The sequence below is a fragment of the Pseudorasbora parva genome, chromosome 2 (assembly GCF_024679245.1).
Source record: "Pseudorasbora parva isolate DD20220531a chromosome 2, ASM2467924v1, whole genome shotgun sequence".
Classification (NCBI taxonomy): domain Eukaryota; kingdom Metazoa; phylum Chordata; class Actinopteri; order Cypriniformes; family Gobionidae; genus Pseudorasbora; species Pseudorasbora parva.
Genome location: NC_090173.1, coordinates 19,117,877 through 19,138,737, shown reverse-complemented (window position 1 = coordinate 19,138,737; position 20,861 = coordinate 19,117,877). Strand labels below are relative to the sequence as shown.

General features: G+C 36.6%; 1 protein-coding gene across 2 annotated transcripts; it reads right to left on the bottom strand.

Annotated features, from left to right (window-relative positions):
* Nucleotides 1-1,703: 1,703 nt before the first annotated feature.
* e4f1 (E4F transcription factor 1) lies at nucleotides 1,704-20,415 on the bottom strand. Of its 2 annotated transcripts, none has more exons than XM_067458355.1 (14): nucleotides 20,241-20,415; nucleotides 19,448-19,557; nucleotides 18,675-18,765; nucleotides 18,249-18,397; nucleotides 15,506-15,626; nucleotides 12,632-12,784; nucleotides 12,306-12,394; nucleotides 10,032-10,256; nucleotides 9,837-9,951; nucleotides 8,646-8,863; nucleotides 6,189-6,387; nucleotides 4,930-5,090; nucleotides 3,373-3,435; nucleotides 1,704-3,258 (listed from the first exon to the last, which is right to left on the bottom strand). In XM_067458355.1, exons 1-14 carry the CDS (start codon nucleotides 20,332-20,334, stop codon nucleotides 2,908-2,910), a joined length of 2,139 nt encoding a protein of 712 aa, XP_067314456.1. In that variant the 5' UTR covers nucleotides 20,335-20,415; the 3' UTR covers nucleotides 1,704-2,907. The 2 variants fall into 2 exon arrangements, with proteins under 2 accessions (XP_067314456.1, XP_067314449.1); XM_067458348.1 differs by having other exon boundaries at nucleotides 1,705-3,258; nucleotides 12,285-12,394; nucleotides 20,241-20,414.
* Nucleotides 20,416-20,861: the final 446 nt, after the last annotated feature.

Sequence of the window (20,861 nt, the reverse complement as noted above, 5' to 3'; positions counted from 1 at the left end):
CTAAAACTAAATAAACCATAGTCAAGTAAAATCAAAACAAAACAATTAATGCACACACACACACACACACACACACACACACACACACACACACACACACACACACACACACACACACACACACACACACACACACACACACACACACACACACACACGCACATATAAACTTACACAAAACAATATTTAAAACCAAATCAAATAAACAAATATATAACAAACAAAATTAAAATAAAATAAACAAAAAGAATGAAGTGTATAAATAATATAAAACCAATATATAAAAAAATCTCCCTTTATTTAATACAATTAATTTAAATAAAATAAAATAAATAAATATATAAATATATTTAAACAAAACAAACAATAATATAAAACTACATACTACATAAAACTACATAAATGAGATGAAAAAATGAAAAAGCAAAAATAAACAAAACAGTCAAGTAAAATAAAAAACTACATACATACTTTTTAAACAAAACAAAAATAATATATCAAACTAATTAAAACAATTAAACAAAAAATTAAACTAACATAAACAAAAGTCAAGTCAAATCAAAACAAGAACTAAATATATAAAATTAACAACAACAAAAAAACTAAAGAAAATGAACAAAAAATAAATAAATATATAAATAAAACAAAAATAAAATATAAAACTAAACTAAAACAACAAAAAAACTGTTTTATATATTCTTTTTATTTTGTCCAACCCTTATATATTTACTTTGCTTGTTTTTTTTTTTTGTTTGTTTTTTTGCAAAGTAAAAGAACAAGGAATAAAAAAAAATATTGTATGAAAATGAGAATGTACACGGTGGAGTGGAATGTAACCTGAAAATCTATACATTTTCAGTGAGATTTAACAAAATGAATACTTAAAAATGAAAAGTTAACAAAGCAACGGCATCAAACGGTGCGAGCTAAAAGATGACCCTTGATAATCCTATTTAATATCACTCTGAAACATGTCAAACCAGAGGGCTTAGCTGTTTTTCAACAGATCAGTAGCAAGTCGGGTCAGGGATGCAATTATAGCTGGAAATAAAAGACAGGTGCCATTATATATGGACATATGTGAAGGCCTGAAGGAGCAAAGCGCTCCAGCATGTGATGGGAGGGAGGACTGATAGAGTCAAGGTGACCCCAATCTGCCAGAATGAAGCGTCTACAACTGCCTCTATCTAACGCTTAACGAAAGAACAGGGTGAAAAGAAAAAAGTATTTAACATTGAAAAATGACACTTTGGCTTTAAAATAATGTTCCAGGTTCAGTATATATGGTTAGGGCTGGGACAATACACACATCTCCTGATTGGATACACTGCAAAAAAATGCTTTTCTCACTTAGTATTTTTGTCTTGTTTCTAGTCTAAATATTTAAAAAGTCTTACATTAAGAAACATTTACTAGACAATTAAAAATTATTGTCTTGTTTTGGGGAAAAAATTACTAAAAATTAAGAGTTTTTGCATAAAATAAACTAAATAATCTGCCAATGGGGTAAGTAAAATAATGTTGTTTTAAGATTATTTTGCTTACCCCACTCCCTTATTTTAAGCAAAAACTCTCTTAATTTTGAGTTATTTTTTCCCAAAACAAGACAATTACTTTTGCTTGTCTAGTAAATACTTCTTGTTTTAAGAACTTTTAGATGTTTGGTCTAGAAACAGGACAAAAAAGTGTCCTGTGTACCATCATGATACTAGGGAAAAGATACGATATGTATTGTGATGTTTAAGGATAACTATCCAACTAGTATTGTGATTCGATATTGCTCTGTATTGCGATTTCTGTTAGCTTTATTAAATGAATGCTACATGACGGTGCAGGTCGTATATCCATCTGGCATTTTTCTCTTTCTCATGTCCACTAGTCAGAGATATGACGTCATGTAACACTCACCAATACAACACATATCGCACTAATAAAAGATGTCACTTTCCTCTGCCTCGTCCATTAGCAATGACTAAAAGAAAGCAATTTAATATCAATTACGGAATAAAAAATGTTTTCACCCAATCCTAATGGACATTATGCTGCCCATAAAGTTTCCTCAGTTTGTTTAAAGCAACAACAATAACATTAAGCATACCTTCAGACACTTGTTATACAACATATTAAATAGTGAATTAAAAAAAACACTTACTAACCTTGACTGGCCAAAATCATATCCAAATTTTTCAACTCCTGTCTGGATTATGAAGTTTGAAATTTCAGAAAGGCACTGTCTCTCCAGAAAGTCAGAATGTTATAACTGAAAGTTTATTGACATTCCTATTGAAAAAGAACATATTTAGACATTTTTAGCTTTTTCTGATTTTAAACTCTCCCGAAAACCTGAATGGGGATGAAATATTATGTCAGAGATGCTGTCAATAAAGCTTAACATGCTTTTTGCGCACAGAATATTCCTTTTAGGAGATGACCGTGGAAATTGTGCAATACTAAATGTGCAGAAATGAGAACTGAAAAAATAGTGCATAAAAATATATTTTCATATTTTGTACTTTCAATCCCTGCCAGTTATGTTACATATTCATGATGAGTAGATAGTCGCGTGTGATTATATGCCATAAAGCCGGAGAGAAAGGTTGGTATGGCGGCATCACTGCCATGAAAGCTGTACATTAAATCTTGGTGTGTAATATCTGAAAATCAAATGAATAGAACAAAAACATGTTTTTACTGTCCATTGAAAACAGCATAGTAGTTCATTAGTGTAACCTGCAGCTTGAAAGTAATCTGTCTAAAACCCAAACACAAAGTTTTAAACACTGAAATGTTCCATAAGCAAAATTTAGGAATCCATCAGACCTTTCTCATGAATTGCAAAACAAAGTCTCACCGAGAAAATGCAACACGACCGCTGGGATAAGTTATTAACTTAACGAAACCTGTGACTTAAACTACTACCACAGTCTGGATTTCCATTTCGTCCGGTGAAGCAATGACGTATTGCTCCTCCTGCTCGATTGTCTCAACGCTCTCGTCCGTGACCATTGTAACCGTGGTGTGGGCCGTCTCGTCGGCACCCTCTGTTGTTGTGGTAAGGATGGTGCCGTCACTAATGGCATTTGCAAGCGTCATTGCCACCTGTTCAGTCAAACTCTCTGGTGTGGCGATAGTGATGGTGTCTCCGCAGTCCGAGATGCCGGGCGTTTCGTCGGCGGCCACGTTGCGCACGATGATCTGGTGGCCTCCGTGTGACTGGCTCACGATTTGCTGCACCACCTTCATGATGTGACTGTCCATCTGAAGTCAGAAACACATTGAGCAATGTGGTTACACCTTCATTTGGCTCACAAAGTCCTTTTGTACCTTGCTAATATTTGCTTTAAGTAGACATTGACCAAAGTGAAATATGACCTGGTGCTGATTGTCTTGAATTATTTCCACTTCCTCCCCGTGAGCTGCTTGCTCAGCTGGTGCCTGAAAAAAAAATGAGATAAACACAAAATCTGTATGGTTAGCAAAATTATAGAGACTATACTGCAACAATTAAAGGGTTATTTCACCCAAAACGGAAAATTATCAATAATTACACACCCTCATGTCGCTCAACACCCGAAAGACCTTCATCTTAGGAACAAAGATGAAGATATTTTTGTTGAAATCCGATGGCTCAGAAAGGCCTTCATTGACACCAATTTCATTTCCTCTCTCAAGACCCATAAAGGCACTAAAGACGTCGATACAAAGCCCATCTCACGACAGCGGCTCTACAATCATTTTATGAAGACACGAGAATAGTTTTTGTGCACAAAAAAATGAAATAACGACTTATATAGTGATGGGCCGATTTCAAAACAAAGGTTCGAACCGTTATGAATCAGCGAATCGATTCATGATTCGGATCGCCAAAGTCATGTGATTTCAGCAGTTTGACACACGATCCGAATCATGAATCGATTCACTGATTCATAACCGTTCAAAACTGTTTCGAAATCGGCCCGTCACTATACAAGTCGTAATTTAGTTGTTTTTTTGCGCAGAAAAACTATTCTCGTGTCTTCATAAAATGATTGTAGAGCCGCTGTAGTGAGATGGGCTTTGTATTGACGTCTTTACTGCCTTTATGGGTCTTGAGAGAGGAAATGACATTGGTGTCAATGAAGGCCTTTCTGAGCCATCGGATTTCAACAAAAATATAAATAAAATACAAAGTTTCTACACCTTGGAAGTACAACCAAAATAATATGCTTTACAGGAAAATATCATCTGAACAAGTAAGTAACGTCTGCCACTTTTGTTCTGAACGACTGAGAAAAAAAAGCATTACAATGAATCGCACTACCAGCGGTGACTGAATATAATGTTGGCTTAGCTCAAACTGTGCAAATTATTATTAGCGTTATACTTTGTTTTTAAATGGTTAATGTTAACCACCTCAGCATTGTGTGACTGTATTTAGTGTGTGTTAGCATTACCTGTAGATTTGTACAGTGTAAATTTGAATTCTGTACAGTTTCATCTATAATTTTCATACCATTTGAATTGTTTCATTTAAAGAAATTGTTCTTTAAATCTAAAAAGCAAATTAATGTTCCTTATAACTGGATCTCTTTGAAATACAAATCTTTTTTTCTGTAGCCATTGCACACAACACTAGCTGCTGTGAGTAAAGGCTATAAATGATCCGCCACCTGAAGCATCCTCATATGCGATAAAGCCTACTAGACAAACATGCTCGAATTTCCCACGAAAAGCTACCAATACTAAGGTAAAGTGCTCGTTTTGAACACAGGCTGTTTATGTACTTGCTCAAAAATTGGTTTTGGATCATTTTTAACCAAAAAAAGTTTAATAATTGATCTTTACAACGGAACTGAATCAACACTGAACTAAAGTGTAAAGCTGCTTTGAAACAATCAGTATTGTATAAAGTGTTATATATAAATAAATGTGGCTTGAGTTGACACTTACCCCTATGATGTATTCCTGAGTGTCTGCCACTACGGAGGAGAACTCCACCAGCAAAGCATTGTCTGATACGATAGTGGTGGAGACTTCCTCAGCCGTCACCTCCTGCTCCTCAGAGCTCCCTGTGTTTTCAGAGTCCTTTTGCTGTGTAGCAAAACAGCCTCCTGACCACACACACACACACATTACAAACGACAACTGTAAAGGGCCTTTCACAACACAAATTACAACATTCTGTTTATTATAAGCACACATTGCAGTTGTCATCTGTTGCTTTAAATGCTCAAGCTCTTTAAAGCAGGATGGACTTGTTTAGTCGATCCTGGTAAGAGCTCATTGTCACAGCTGTAAACAGGACGCCATTCTTCTTCCACGAGGGAAACCGTTAAATATAGCAACACAAACGTCTCTCGGACACCCTGTAGAAGTCAACCAATCAGATGACGAATTCGAAACTCTTGAAGTGTTTCCAGATTGGTGTGCCATATGCATCAGATGTTCAGCCAACATGTGGCACTCAAAACTGTCCAGTTACTAGAGCTAACATTACAACAACAGTATATTTTGGTGAAGCAAAACCAATATTACTCACGGATTGAGAAGAAACAACGTAACCTCAATGTAAGCGTCTGTTTTCAGACCTTCCCACTTTGGTCTCTCCTTCGCTAGAAAGCTTTTCTAATATTAAAGCGGTTCCTAAAGCCCTTATTTTTTAAACCTTATTTTTCTTTCAAAAGAGCTTTTCTCTTTTGTAATGACTCTCAGCCACCTCTCTTTCTACAGTCTTTCTTCAAATCTCCCTCTTGCTCACTCTTTCTCTCCGCCCCATCATGAACGGACACGCCCCCTACTGCTGATTAGTTACTAGTTTGTTGTGCTGCTCGGTATGATCCACTTTCAGAAATGGCTTACTGCACCTTTAAAAAAATACAAATATATGGCTTAAAAAAAAAAAAGTGAAAAAATTTTTTTTGTTTGTTTGTTCTGTTTTTACCATATCAGACACATCTTTTTAATACATAAATACAAATGTGTTTAATTCAATACAAAATAGCAATAAAATATCCTCTTATCATATCCATATTGAGAATCTGTCCCAAAAAAGATTTATAGATTTTGTAGCTTATATTTAGGACTTTTAATTTAATTATATTTATGCTTACCTTGTGTACTAGTTGTCTTCTAACATTCACTTCAGTATAATTTAGATTAATACCTATAATTGATTGCTCAATTAATAGCAGTTCTACATTTTCACAAACCTTTAGCTCGCAGGTGGCGGTTCAGCGTTCCATGCTCAGCAAAGCCCCGTCCACATTTTGAGCACTTGAAGGGTTTTTCTCCCGTATGATGTCGGATGTGGCGCACTAAAGCGCTTTTTTCCCGGAATCCACGGGAGCAGTGTGGACACACGTAAGGCTTTTCGTCTGCATGAGTGCGATGGTGGACCTGCAGAGCATTCTGGAACACAACGGATATAAGTTGGCATGAAACTGAAATGTTCTTCCCTACTGTGGCGTATATCAGAGTGAAACGGCTTCTCGAACAAGCAAAAATGTAGGGCAGAACTTCACTTTGTCCATCAGGAATTGACTGGATTGCTGTTTTTTTTTTTGTGCTAATGCTGTGATCTCATGTGAGTGACAGGTTGCCCCACCCTAACACCAGTAAGGTATCATTCATAATAAATACTTCAGTATTCCATAAACCAATATTCTTTACAAGTGAAACAAGATAGGCTTCTGTCCAGGCAGATGGATTTTTTATCCAATGAGAAGACGTGCGTGTTCATAAACTAAGACAGAAACACATTTACAGAATAAAACCCTCAATACACAACAAAAACAGTGGCTGTGATTGCATTCACAAACACCAGCATCCGAAACAATAAAACAAGACAGTGTTTATGTCATTTATCATCTGTGCGCTACAGTAAAAGACCCACAGCTTCTTCACCGACTACAACAACTTCCATTTTTAATAGATATTTTGGGACGATTTTCCAGGAAGTAAATATTTGGAAATATTTTGAAAACATATCTACTGTATAAACTAGTGGTCAAACGATATATAACTAATGCTGATATCTGGACTTTTTAAGATATTAGCATCGGCTAATAAATTATGACTGGCCATTGTGTTAGAAGTGGGACTTTTATTTTGACAGGTGGCACTGAAAAAACCCACGCCTGAGAACTGTCATTTACACAGCGCTTTATGAAAAAGTAGTGCTACCTTGTCTGTATTTGAAAGAATTATGATTACCAGTGTGCACAAACTTACCAGATTACTGAGTGCCCTGTGTTCACTTCCTTTTTATTCATATATTTTTAAACAATAACTTAATTTGTGCAAAATACTGTAATAGGGCTTGCGCGTCATGACGTCATTACTTGGCGTGGCGGCCATGTTGATGGCATCCTTTACTACTACTCGGACTACTGCGCACTGTTTATAGACGTACTCCCTCTCAGTCGTGTGTCTTAATTTGATTATTTTGGCGTTATTTCAACTATGGTAAACCATTGCTGCATTTTGGGGTGTAACAGCGCAACACATAATCACCATGGGAAATGTCGGAAATGGATTAACTTTCCACCGCTTTCATGCTTGGAGGCGCAACCACGGACAAGAAGTAATAACAGTACGATGTGCAAAAAGCAAGAATTGTCACACAATCAGATGTTTTTTTAGTGTTTATTTGCAAGTAGTGCAACCTGAGAACACAGAAATGTGGAATGCTTCAAGGCAAAAGGTTACAAATAAAAAATGAACGCAAGTTGTTGCACTTTATATAACGGACTGCACTTTATATAACAATAATAAATACACTTTTTTAAAAAATAAATTATTTCAGTACTATATAAGCAAATAAATAGGTATCTATAAAATAACAACAAAAGACACAGAAAATGGAGGAAGTGCAAATTATAAATATAGTAAACAATAACATTGCAATAACAAATAAAAACGGAGGCAGAGCAATTTCTTATATAATAAAAATAATAATATATACGTTTCGGTTAGACTATTTCGATAGTCCACTTTAAACATTCTACTATGTACGTTTTCAACAGCATGTCAACTAACACTAATTAGAGTATTAACTGTACTGTTAGTAGACTGGTAGGTTATGGTTATATGTGTTGGGGTTCGGGTTAGTAGAATAAGTTGAATTGTAGTTGCAAAGTTACTTATAGTCAGTAGAATGTCTGTTGGGGACCAACAAAATAAAGTTTTCGTCGTCGGTGCTCCGCTCTTTCTTTGGAAATTCATGTGGATCCAAAACTTAAATAGTTCCGATTTTGTCTCTATAGCGGTCCCTGCCTTCCCTATTTAACGTATCCCGGTAAATTCCACATCCCTTTCAGGATTTTAACATGTTTTTTCTTTCTCCCAATTCCGCTTCTCCTCATTCGACTTGCTGTATGTTTACATTCGCGAGGCCATCAACATGGCCGCGACGTCCCAGAATGCAACGCGGTGCCCAAGCCCTATATGTTTGCAGAATCAAGAAGTTGCCATCTAAAGTATACGCATGTTTATTTTAAAGGTAATTTTATTAAAAATAAATATATGTATAATATATATATATCGGCTTTATATCCACCATTGGTCACTCTGCTCTCTAAAATCAGAGATACATTTTTTTTTTTTAAACATATCGGTCGACCACTAGTATAAACCCTAGGATTGTTTTTGCATACGTGGTGTCTTACCTTGGTCTTGTAACTCTTGTCACAGTAGCTGCAATGGTACGGCCTGTCGTCCGAATGAGCTCTCATGTGTTCCCGCACGTGTCCGATGGCTTTAAACTGCTTGCCGCACTCTCCACATTTGTACCGCCGCTCGCTGACATGTGTCTCCATGTGTTTCTTCAGCACGTAGCCCGTCAGGAACTCTTTCTGACATGTTAAGCACTTAAATGGCTTATAACCTGCAGAGGGGGGAAAATATACACATTTGAATAAGTTTTCATAATTTGGTCCCACTTTATATGAAGAGTATATAACTACTATGTACTAACATTATATTAATCATTTGATACAATGCACTTATTGACACCTCAACCAACCCTTAAAGGAACACTCCACCGTTTTTAGAAATAGGGCTTATTCAACTTCCCTCCTACATTTAGATAAGTGTGCAAATGCATTTTTGTTTTAGTGGAGACATTGTTTTAGTTTGGCAGGGTCACCGCTAGCTTAGCTTAGCATAATGAATGGAATCCAATGTTGCCAGCTAGCATGTCCAGTGTAAAATTATTTAAAAAAAAAAAAACACCCAGTTACTTCTTGTGGCCTGCGTATTCACAACAAGTACAAATAGCAATGCAGATTAAGACTAGGCAATTTCCTGGGCAGATATTGACTGGGGTTATATTATGGGGAAGTACAGGCGAAGCGCTGCTACTTTGGAGCAGAGATATCACAATATCTGCTTGGAAATCGCCTAGTCTTAATCTGCATCGCTATTTGTACTCATTGTGAATACGTAGGCCACAAGAAGTAATTAAGTGGGGGGTTTTTTTGGATCATTTTACTCTGGACATGCTAGCTGCCAACATAGGACTCAATTCATTATGCTAAGCCAAGCTAGCAGCGACCCTGCCAAAATAAAACAATGCCTGCACTGAGACAAAAATGCATTTGCCTATATATTCTTAATTTTTAAACGAAGAGTTTAATAAGCCCCATTTCTAAAAACGGTGGAGTGTTCCTTTACACCTACACATACCACCAAACCTGTCCCAAACCATATCCGTAATCCCTCCTCAATGGCAAGTACATAGTATTTAAAGACACCTAATATAAAGTGTGACTCATAATTACATAAGAGACATTTAATAAGTATGCTTGTGGGAAATAATATAGATTATAAATGAATAAATTGCTTTAAATGGGGCCTACCAACATGCCCTTTGACATGGACCCTCAGGTAGGCCAATGTCTTGAACATGCGCTCACAGTGAGGACATTTGTATAATTTTGACTCAACAGATTCTTCTTCCTTCACAGATGAGTCCTGCCATGGATAAAAACAGTTTGAAGTCTCATTTGTGTATTATTGTAATAAAACGTGCCACCACGACCGTAGAAACTCACCTGCGTCTCTTCGGCCACGGTCTCCACACACTCTTCTGTCACCTGGATGTCAGTGAGTCTGGCCTCGGCCTCAGGAGCCTGCAGGATGGCTTTGGGCGATCGGGCCTCGGCCTGCTCAGCTGCCTCTGTGGCTTCAGTCTCCAGCGCGATGCCAGAGTTGATGATGGCCTGGCAGATCAGATTGTCGGCTTCAACCACAGTTGGAGTTTGAGGCTGAGACACCACCTGTTACGGACAGAAGAACCATATCATGCTACAGCAGCCGTAACAAGCAACTACTTCTGGATATAAGCTACCATTCAAAGGTTTGGGGTCAATACAAATGTTTTTGAAAGAAATAACATATGCTCACCAAGGCTGCAATTATTTGATCAATTGTGAAATATTATTACCATTTAAAATAAGTGTTTTCTATTTGAATATATTTTAAAATGTAATTTATTACTGCAATCAATGCTGAATTTTTGGCAAGTTCCTTCTTAAAAAATGATTTATTAATTTTTTCTATTATTATGTTTGTTCAAATTTAAATTATTTCACTTTATAAACAAATAATTGTAATAATGGCATTACAATAAGGTTAACTTTGTTTATATGTAGTTAATATTGTTAACATCAGTTAATGATTTAGGCATTAACAATAAAAAAAATCTCAAGATAAATGCTGATTTATAAATATACTATTGTTCTTTGATTATATAAAAATTATATAAAGCCAAAAAATTTGTTCATAACACATTCATTTGAAATGCTAAAAATGTGTATGTAGATAAAAAATGATGTAAATGTATATTTTATCGTTAGTTTGTAAAATCTATCGCATTAAGTAATGTTGTCATGTTTTATAATGTCCACTTATTATTGTACATTTTCAATAAAAAACGTAATTTTTTAAACATATATAATCGAATGTAACAACATTTTAATTATACATATTATTAAAATAAAGGGAACACTTTAGTTTAGGTAACTAGTTGCTTTTTAGCATGCATATTGCTAGGATATTGGCCGTTTATTACTACTTATAAAGCAAATATTACTGCCTTAATCTGCATGACTTTATTCTACATCTCTTAATCCTCCCAAAACCTAAACTTAACAACTAAATTACTAATTATTAATAAGCAATAAATTAGGAGTTTATTGAGGCAAATGTCATAATTAATAGTGAGAATTGGACCCTAATCTAAATGTGACCAAAATTAATATTTAATAATGAATGTAAAAAAAAGTGTATGTATATATATATATATATATATATATATATATATATATATATATATATATATATAAAATAGTAAACATTTAAATAACAAAATCTCAAAGTACATGAAACATTAAAGTTATAAAAAAAAATTACATTATTACATATAAAATCAGAAATATTTTTTTTTTGTAAAAATCCAACCAAACAGACAACCAAGATAAATCTTTCATGCTGACCGCTGTCCTATGCTTGAAAATAAAACTGTAAAATTGCAGCCACCAAATATGAAATAAATATTTTTGCTTCAATATATGTTTTTTTTTCAATTAGTGGGATTAAACACGCTGTTTCTTTTAATAATTACGGATTATTAGATACATAATATGCACACCCCTGGTCCTAGCATGTCACACTTTCTCACCAATTTCCGTGTGCATTTTGTAGCATTTTTGCTTTTTTCAACAACCATTTGCAAGGTAATTTACTTGTATTACCCCTTAGTCACCAGAAAAACTGCCACAAAGACTCCTCTGAGCTAGGTAATTACTATTTTTTTTATTGTACTATTTGTAGAATTACCATGGTTAGAATTATTATTATTTATAAACTTGTGTAAAATTCCTTGACTTAAAATGAAGAATTTGAAAATATCATACATCAATATTGAAAAATCTGTTTCAGCATAAAATACTTAGGGCCAGATTTACTAACAGCTTGTGCCAGCACTAACCCTTTTTTGTTAGTTATTTTGCAGCTGATCATATTGCATATGCATTTGTAGGAATTTCCATTTTAGATGCAGACCATTAGACCAGTTCGCACCATTATTTACCACCCAAAAAGAGCATGTCTTAAACCAGACGCTAACTGATTGATTGTGTTGGAAATGATCCGGCTGCCTCTTGTGCTTTAATTTGCATGACATCAGTACATCACGTGCAGAACTTTCCACTCCCATTGATGCTTTTTGGGAATTGTGCTCTCATGACAATTTGCCCCATTTAGTAAATCTGGCCCTTAATATACTGTTTTTTTTAGTTTCAGACCTGTTGTACTTGTCCTACCACCTCGATCTGGATGATCTCCTGGCCAGCTTCCACCACTCTCACAACAGGAATTTGCTCCTTCTCAGCTTCAGGAGATGCCAGCTGAACTTCTAGAACGATAGCCAACAGCGGCAGAATCAGAAATCATCACTTTTACAGTTTTTTTTTAACAGAAAACTAACAGTTTTCACATTAAAAACAAAGCACCATTCTGACAAACAAAGCATCTAAAAATGTTGGCCGACAACACGCACGAAAGAGTTACGCTTGTACTACCGATGTGTTCAAACGACCCTTCAAAAATTACAGAAATGGTCATTACGAAAAGCCATAGTGAGATGTGTTACCTTTCTGAACTCCATCTTTGCTGACAAGTATCTCTTTACACTGGCTGTAGCGAATCTTCTCAGTGCAAGGCGTGAGAGACTTCAGGTGTCTGGTTAGAGCTCCGGACTCTCTGAACGCCAGTCCACACTGATTGCAGCGGTACGGGCGCTCATCTGCCGAAGAAAATTACATCATGATTTGATTCCTCAAAAGACAACAACTATGAAAACTTAAATAGGACCTATTACATTTTTTTTTTTTACATTTTCAACTCTCTTTAGTGTGTAATATCATATATTGAGTAGTGTGTTGAAACCATAGACTGTAAAAACATATGGATGCCACCAACAGGATTTTTAAGTGCAGTTTTGAAGCGTAAAGAAGACGAGCTGTTGCCATTTTGGCAACGCACCATCTCGCGCCACGCCCGGATAACAGAAAACGGGAAAAGAGGCGGGACGTGGGCGGAACTGAGGTGACACGATGACTAACAGACAGCAGACAGACGGCTATCCACCTGTCACTCAAAGTGGCCACGCCCTTAATTATGCAGAACTTTAAGGCTTTATATAATCTAAAGGAATGAGTTATAAAGAAATTTCACCCCCTCACAGTTGTCATGAATGGCAAACTTAGCCATATAGACCAAAACCACAATTTGTACCAGGCTGTAAACATGTTTTTTCTTGCTGTAAAGTTGGACATTTAACATGAGGCTAAATGAGATTCTGCTCCCTTCTGGAGCCTGACCCTAGTGGCCAGTCGATGAACTGCAGTTTAAGAACTGCAGTTTAAGTCCGTATTGACTTCAACTGCAAACTGCAAATTCCTCCCCAGCTTGGTTGAAACTTGCGGTTACGATAAGGGGAGCGACATTTCCCAAACCAACTCGAAGCGACTGACCAATTACAACACACTGATCCAGCCAACCAATCATTGCACACTGTGTTTATCAGAAGGAGGGGCTTCACAGAGACAGGAACTAAACAGAGTGTTACTGACAGACTGGGAAGAAAGGTGCTGCAACAAAGTCAAATATGTGACATTTTCAAGCATGAAAACCTATTCTAGTAGACCACAACAACTAAATCTAGACTTTAAAAAAGGGCCTAACATGGCCTCTTTAACCTGATAACCGTCACGAGGACGAGGACGCACTGAAGGTCTCTTTGTTTAAATTAGCTCAAAATTACTATCAGATGTAAGTAATTACCTTGACAAACTATACATCATTAAAAAGATCTAAGACTAAAGTTTAATTTTTTTACCTCTGTTTTATTCTCAAAGTCTTATAGTGACCGTAATGTGTTAATATGTTCCATGAGTTATGAATATGATCTTGGGCGTCGCTACCTTTTGATTGTAATATGCGCGTCATTTGCTCCCATTCATAAAAAAATCCTCCTTGGTCGTCATGAAGACACTCGACAAAACAACTTCCCTCAGGGCTTTTACTTCAAAAGTGTGCAGATGTGGAGAAATATTGATAGATTCTCACACGTTTGAGTCAAATTTCTATACAGAGAAGTATTATTTATTCAATCTTTATCCAAAATCCGCGGATGAATGATTATGAGAGCAGTAGGCTGTGATATGCTGTGTTTTCAATTCATTCTGGCAGCCGGAGGGCGCTGGAAAGCTGTACTACTGAAAATTCACCCCATGGGGAACACATGAAGAACAGACACACCATGTGACATTCAGGAAGTATCTGACATATGGACATATCCACACAGCTCCCTGGGATCGTCAGATCGCTATTTTATGCAGATAAACACGTTTTAAGACAATAAACACACAATCGCGGCAATATATGGTTGGTCTGTGTTCTTTATGCCATGTTGGGTGGTTTCATAATAGATGATATTTATAATGCAATGCTATTCCACATAGCTTTTAGCATTGTATATTTTCTGTCAGATTTTTTGACCCGAAGCTATATGAGATCACATATTGTTATATAAAACACTCTACATATAAAATATAAAGTGATATGAAGCAAGTTTTGAATAAAACATGATTTTAATCGTATAAATTGTTGTTTTGCTGGTGTGCTAAGCTAACATGCTAGCTTGCCCTAGATGCACCTGCCACTGAGTAAATACTTTATTTTTATGAACATTTTCTAAATGTAAAACTACTGAAATGCTTATTTGGACGAAATGCATTCAATAGAGTCTCAGTGAGGGTAAAGTGAGAGGTTTGATTTAGAAATGAGGTTTGAATAGAACAGTTTGAATAGAGAATCGTTAGTAATTATAATGCAGACAAAAGAATAATAATTGGAGCCATAACCAGTCCGCAGAAGTGTGAATGCCGGGGAGACAAACTGAATGGGGCAGTTTGCACCTCTAAACAATAGAGGCAATACAGCGACTGAAAGCTGAGAAGATGTGGCAATAAACATCAGTTGATATTTCAGCGATATCTCAAAATAAAATCACATGAAACGATCTTGTAAAACGTTTAATAAAATGCAGAGTTTTAGACTGATCATCTTCAGATCTGAAATATAACATGGTCCGACTTGTGGCTTTAGCTGTAGTGCATTTCTAGATTTCTCCAAGGCCCACTTCAATTTTATTTTCATAAAGATATATCATACAAATAAATTTCTAATAACTTTACAAAACTTTGAAGCGTATTATAGCTTTTTTTATTATAAAAATATTATCATTTTGACTTTACAGTAAACTGCCAGGTGTCTGCTTTCAAATGAGACCATAATTATGCTTTTAGTGCAAAGGATTCACAAACTGTATTTGTTTTAGTCTGAGTATACATTTCTTAGGATTTTTTCAAAATTTAGAAATCAGCTTAACAGGTTAAACAGATGCTATATAACTTTCACCACCTAGTATATAAAGATTCCACCTGGCATAGCTGAGATTTACCTGTGTGTCGACGCTTGTGTCTGATCAACGAACCCTTGGTCCTAAACGCAGTCTCACAGATATCACACTTGAAATCCTTCTGATCGGTGTGTGTGTACATATGGGTTCTCAGAATATTTGTCTAAGGGACATAGAAATGGATCAACTCAGGTGAGTTTTGCTTGCATATTCACAAATATGACATTTGAAACTAAAAAAAATGAAACTAAAAAAAACAAATGTGTGTTTAAATTAGGGGTGTCCCCGACTAAGGATTTACACATTCAAATCAGAATTTTCGAATCTCTCTATGGCTGACCGATAGTCGAATCATCTGTGTGTGTGGTAAACCATAGACCGGAAAAAAAATAAACGCTATAAACGGAAGGGCAGGACACTAGTCAGCAGGAGGCTAAGACTATTTTTATTTTACTTTACACACGGCACACAGCCACTACTTTTAAATAAAGTGATCAAAACTAGGCTACACTACACATTCGTAAATTAACCGTTCTCTCATAACATTTAAAAGCCGCGATCGAAACAAAGAACATCACACAAATATATAAAAGAACATTTTGATAAATAAACCTAAAAAATACCTGCCTAGACAGGAAAAGAACACTTTGAGTGCGTTTATATGCACGTTCTTAAGCCGATTGTGCCTGAAGGGGGTCGCTCGCACACCGGACTGAAGCTCAGCGCCGTGTCTCAGGGATCTCACACCGGACTGAAGCTCAGTGCCGTGTCTCAGGTAACGTTATCTCACTTCAGGCAGACGTGAACATTATATATGCACAAGCTTAATTTTGAATCAACTTCTGACAGAAGAGCTGCACGATGAGTGTATCTTGTAGCACAGGGTGAAATCAATATGTACATTCACGATTTGAGGGAAATATAATCGCCGCGGAGAGGCGTCGAATGCCGCCGTCGGTGTATATGTGTTCGAATTTGTTCAGGGAGTGCAGAATTATTAGGCAAATGAGTATTTTGACCACATCATCCTCGTTATTATGCATGTTGTCTTACTCCAAGCTGTATAGGCTGGAAAGCCTACTACCAATTAAGCATATGAGGTGATGTGCATCTCTGTAATGAGAAGGGGTGTGGTCTAATGACATCAACACCCTATATCAGGTGTGCATAATTATTAGGCAACTTCCTTTCCTTTGGCAAAATGGGTCAAAAGAAGGACTTGACAGGCTCAGAAAAGTCAAAAATAGTGAGATATATTGCAGAGGGATGCAGCAGTCTTAAAATAGCCAAGCTTCTGAAGCGTGATCATCGAACAATCTAGCGTTTCATTCAAAATAGTCAACAGGGTCACAAGAAGCGTGTGGAAAAACCAAGGCGCAAAATAACTGCCCGTGAACTGTGAAAAGTCAAGCGTGCAGCTGCCAAGATGCCACTTGCCACCAGTTTGGCCATATTTCAGAGCTGCAACATCACTGGAGTGCCCAAAAGCACAAGGTGTGCAATATTCAGAGACATGGCCAAGGTAAGAAGGCAGAAAGTCGACCACCACTGAACAAGACACACAAGCTGAAACGTCAAGACTGGGCCAAGAAATATCTCAAGACTGATTTTTCTAAGGTTTTATGGACTGATGAAATGAGAGTGAGTCTTGATGGGCCAGATGGATGGGCCCGTGGCTGGATTGGTAACGGGCAGAGAGCTCCAGTCCGACTCAGACGCCAGCAAGGTGGAGGTGGAGTACTGGTTTGGGCTGGTATCATCAAAGATGAGCTTGTGGGGCCTTTTCGGGTTGAGGATGGAGTCAAGCTCAACTCCCAGTCCTACTGCCAGTTTCTGGAAGACACCTTCTTCAAGCAGTGGTACAGGAAGAAGTCTGCATCCTTCAAGAAAAACATGATTTTCATGCAGGACAATGCTCCATCACACGCGTCCAAGTACTCCACAGCGTGGCTGGCAAGAAAGGGTATAAAAGAAGAAAATCTAATGATATGGCCTCCTTGTTCACCTGATCTGAACCCCATTGAGAACCTGTGGTCCATCATCAAATGTGCGATTTACAAGGAGGGAAAACAGTACACCTCTCTGAACAGTGTCTGGGAGGCTGTGGTTGCTGCTGCACGCAATGTTGATGGTGATCAGATCAAAACACTGACAGAATCCATGGATGGCAGGCTTTTGAGTGTCCTTGCAAAGAAAGGTGGCTATATTGGTCACTGATTTGTTTTTGTTTGGTTTTTGAATGTCAGAAATGTATATTTGTGAATGTTGAGATTTTATATTGGTTTCACTGGTATAAATAAATAATTGAAATGGGTATTAATTTGTTTTTTGTTAAGTTGCCTAATAATTATGCACAGTAATAGTCACCTGCACACACAGATATCCCCCTAAAATAGCTAAAACTAAAAATCCCAAAAATATTCAGCTTTGATATTAATGAGTTTTTTGTGTTCATTGAGAACATGGTTGTTGTTCAATAATAAAATTAATCCTCAAAAATACAACTTGCCTAATAATTCTGCACTCCCTGTAAAGGCGCAGCGCGTCCGGTGCGAAGCTCAGTGCCCTTAAATGGGCGATCGCTCTGCGCCGCGAAACGTCTTTATAACACTAATATTGAGCACCCCCATATTGCCAAAATGGTATGATCCTCGTTTCATAACACCCGCGAAGATTCGACCATGAGATCAGTGATCGAATCCGGTCCTGCATATCGATGCATCGAATCTTCGACTATTAGGGGTCACCCCTAGATTAAATGCATAAAAATGATCTAATGTTGTACCGTTTTAAAGGTCTTATCACATATGTCACAGACGTATCGTCCCTCCGCGTTTAACTTCCAAACCACTTTTGCAGGATTGGGACTGTCATCCTCGCTTGCAGAGAGGCATCTCTTTTTTCCTCCGGCTGCGGCCCTGCTATCCGTCTTGTCTAAAAGAACAAAGCAACTTCATTTAGTACCCAAACAAAGACAGACAGATTGGTAAATTACGTTAAATTCAGCCCCAAATGAGCCCATTGTATTCATACTGTATATAATTATGGAGAGCAGATGTCTTGTTTGGCTTTGGATGGCCCTGTATTTAAGACAAATTCAAATAAGTTGGGACATCATAAAAAGGTCTGTCCAGTTAAATTTGGGCATCTGGCCCCAACCTAAAAAAGAGTCAATGACAGAGATATTTTTTAATAACAAAAAGCACAGTACCTCCACTGGACGTTCCCGCATCATCAGATGAACCATCATTTTCAGTTATTTTCACCTCAATGGTAGCACCTTCATTAGGGACAACATTTGTCTGAGGGAGGAGACAGACATATGAGCACTGATATATCCTACAATGACCTCAACATACATTTCTTACAGGTTCTCGAATTACTGTTCAAAGTTTAGGGTCAGTAGGATTTATAAATGTTTTAGAAAGAAGAAGTCTCATATGCTCACCAAGGCTGCATTTCTTTGACCAAAAATACAGTAAACACAGTAATATTGTGTGTAATATTATTACATTTAAAATAACTGTTTTCTATGTGAATATATTTTGAAATGTAATTTATTCCTGTGATCAAAGCTGTATTTTCAGTATCATTACTCTAGTCTTCAGGGTCATGATCCTTCAGAAATCAGTCTCATATGATGCTCAAGAAACATTTCTGATTATTAGAAAACAATTGTGCTGCTTAAAGTGCCCCTATTACATTTTTAGGGATACTATGAAGAACAGAAAGTTCAAAAGAAGAGAATTTATTTGAAATAGAAATATTTATAACATTATAAATGTCTTTACTGTCACGTTTGATGAAATGTGTCCATACTGAATAGAAAAGTAGTTGAACAAAAATAAAACGTTTGCCAGGCCGAAAATACTACTCGTTTTGCTGGTTTCTCAGGGAGATTTTTCCGGAAGACGTACAGTAAAGTCACAGTCTCTGGATAAGAAGTATCTGCTAAATGAGGAATGATAACAATACCACACAAACCTGATGGTCTTGCAGAGGACGCTTGCAGTTCCTGTTGAGTTTATGTTGGATGAAAGCATCCAGAGCAGAGAACTCCTCCAAACATCTCCCACATTTATGAATATCCTCATCTGGGAGGGAACACAAACATATGGACATAACTTTAATTTAACAGATTGTGCATGTTGTACAATTATCAGTGCAAAGTTAAAGAAAGAATGAAATAAACAAATAGTTACTGATTTGATCTAGAATAATCACATTTTCACACAGCTGTGGCATTACTTTTTTGCATCTAATCAAGTTTTTATAAGCTAAATAAATAAGATATACATTTAATAATAAATAACAAAATACCAATTATTAATCGTGCATTTAAAACATAAAAGTCTAGCAAGAAAGACTCCATGAACATTTAAAATGTAATTTTCATCACAAAATGCTATTCAACAAAATTAATAATTAAAGGTGCAACTGACTTTGTTGTGGAAATGGCTATTGTGTTTTAAGGGAGTTGATCTTTTATATGAAAAAAAATATCTAATGTACAGGATCAAAAGTGACTATAGAGTGAATAAACACTTATTAAAACTGCAGGGCAGCAGGATTTATCAAACAGTTTGTACTGATGCAGCAAGGGCATAGATGAGCTGATGCTAAGCAGCATTAGCAGCCTAACGTTAAACATGCTGGACAAAAATAACATTGCAGCTAATGGGGAGATTCTGCTAGCGTGACTGAACGACACAAAGTCAGGCCCAAACATTTAATCGCTTTTTTGCGTTTTGACTGTGTCCCGATATATTGGTTCTACCTTCGTCTCCAAGAGTGGTTTGGATGGTGATGATGTTGCTATGCTCCGTTTGGTCGGTAACTGTTGCTGCCGTATTATTATTTTCTTCAGTCATGTCGTTCCAGACCTCCGTCTCTGTCGCAACGCTTCAGCAAGGAAAACATGGCGGATTTACGACCTCGTAGTCATAACAACAAAAGGGCGGAGCGGTGAGCGAGAGCGTATTCAAAATAAAGGCGCGCTTATATTCTCCAGTCATTTCCAGCTCTTGCGAAAGATTCGTTTAAAAGAACCGATTCAGCGAAAAGCAACGTTCCAGTAAGTAAAGCACGACATAAACACATATCGCTGTTTATTACGCATATTATTTAAAATATATTGTTATATTTGATACGTATGTTTATTGTGACTTCATGTGTTAAGGCGCGATCATATTCTCAATCTCCAGTCAAATCGGTTCTTTCGAAAGATTTGTTCGAAAGAACCGATTCAGCGATAAGTGATCCAATAAAGCAAAATAGGCACAATGTTGATTTGTAGGTATTGTGTTTAAAATATATAGTTATAATTGATACGTATGTTTATTGTACAATGTTTGTCGTTGTAATTTTGATGACACAAAGTCACTTCATTACAATGTTT

What these genes read in the sequence shown, in the direction of transcription:
- e4f1 (XM_067458348.1), bottom strand. Translation starts at nt 20,334, where the DNA reads ATGACTGAAGAAAATAATAATACGGCAGCAACAGTTACCGACCAAACG. An exon ending in GTCCTCTGCAAGACCATCAG is followed by an intron (nt 18,766 to 19,447) that starts GTTTGTGTGGTA and finishes CTCCTCCCTCAG; the next exon opens with ACAAATGTTGTCCCTAATGA. An exon ending in TTCAAGACAATCAGCACCAG is followed by an intron (nt 3,259 to 3,372) that starts GTCATATTTCAC and finishes TTCTGACTTCAG; the next exon opens with ATGGACAGTCACATCATGAA.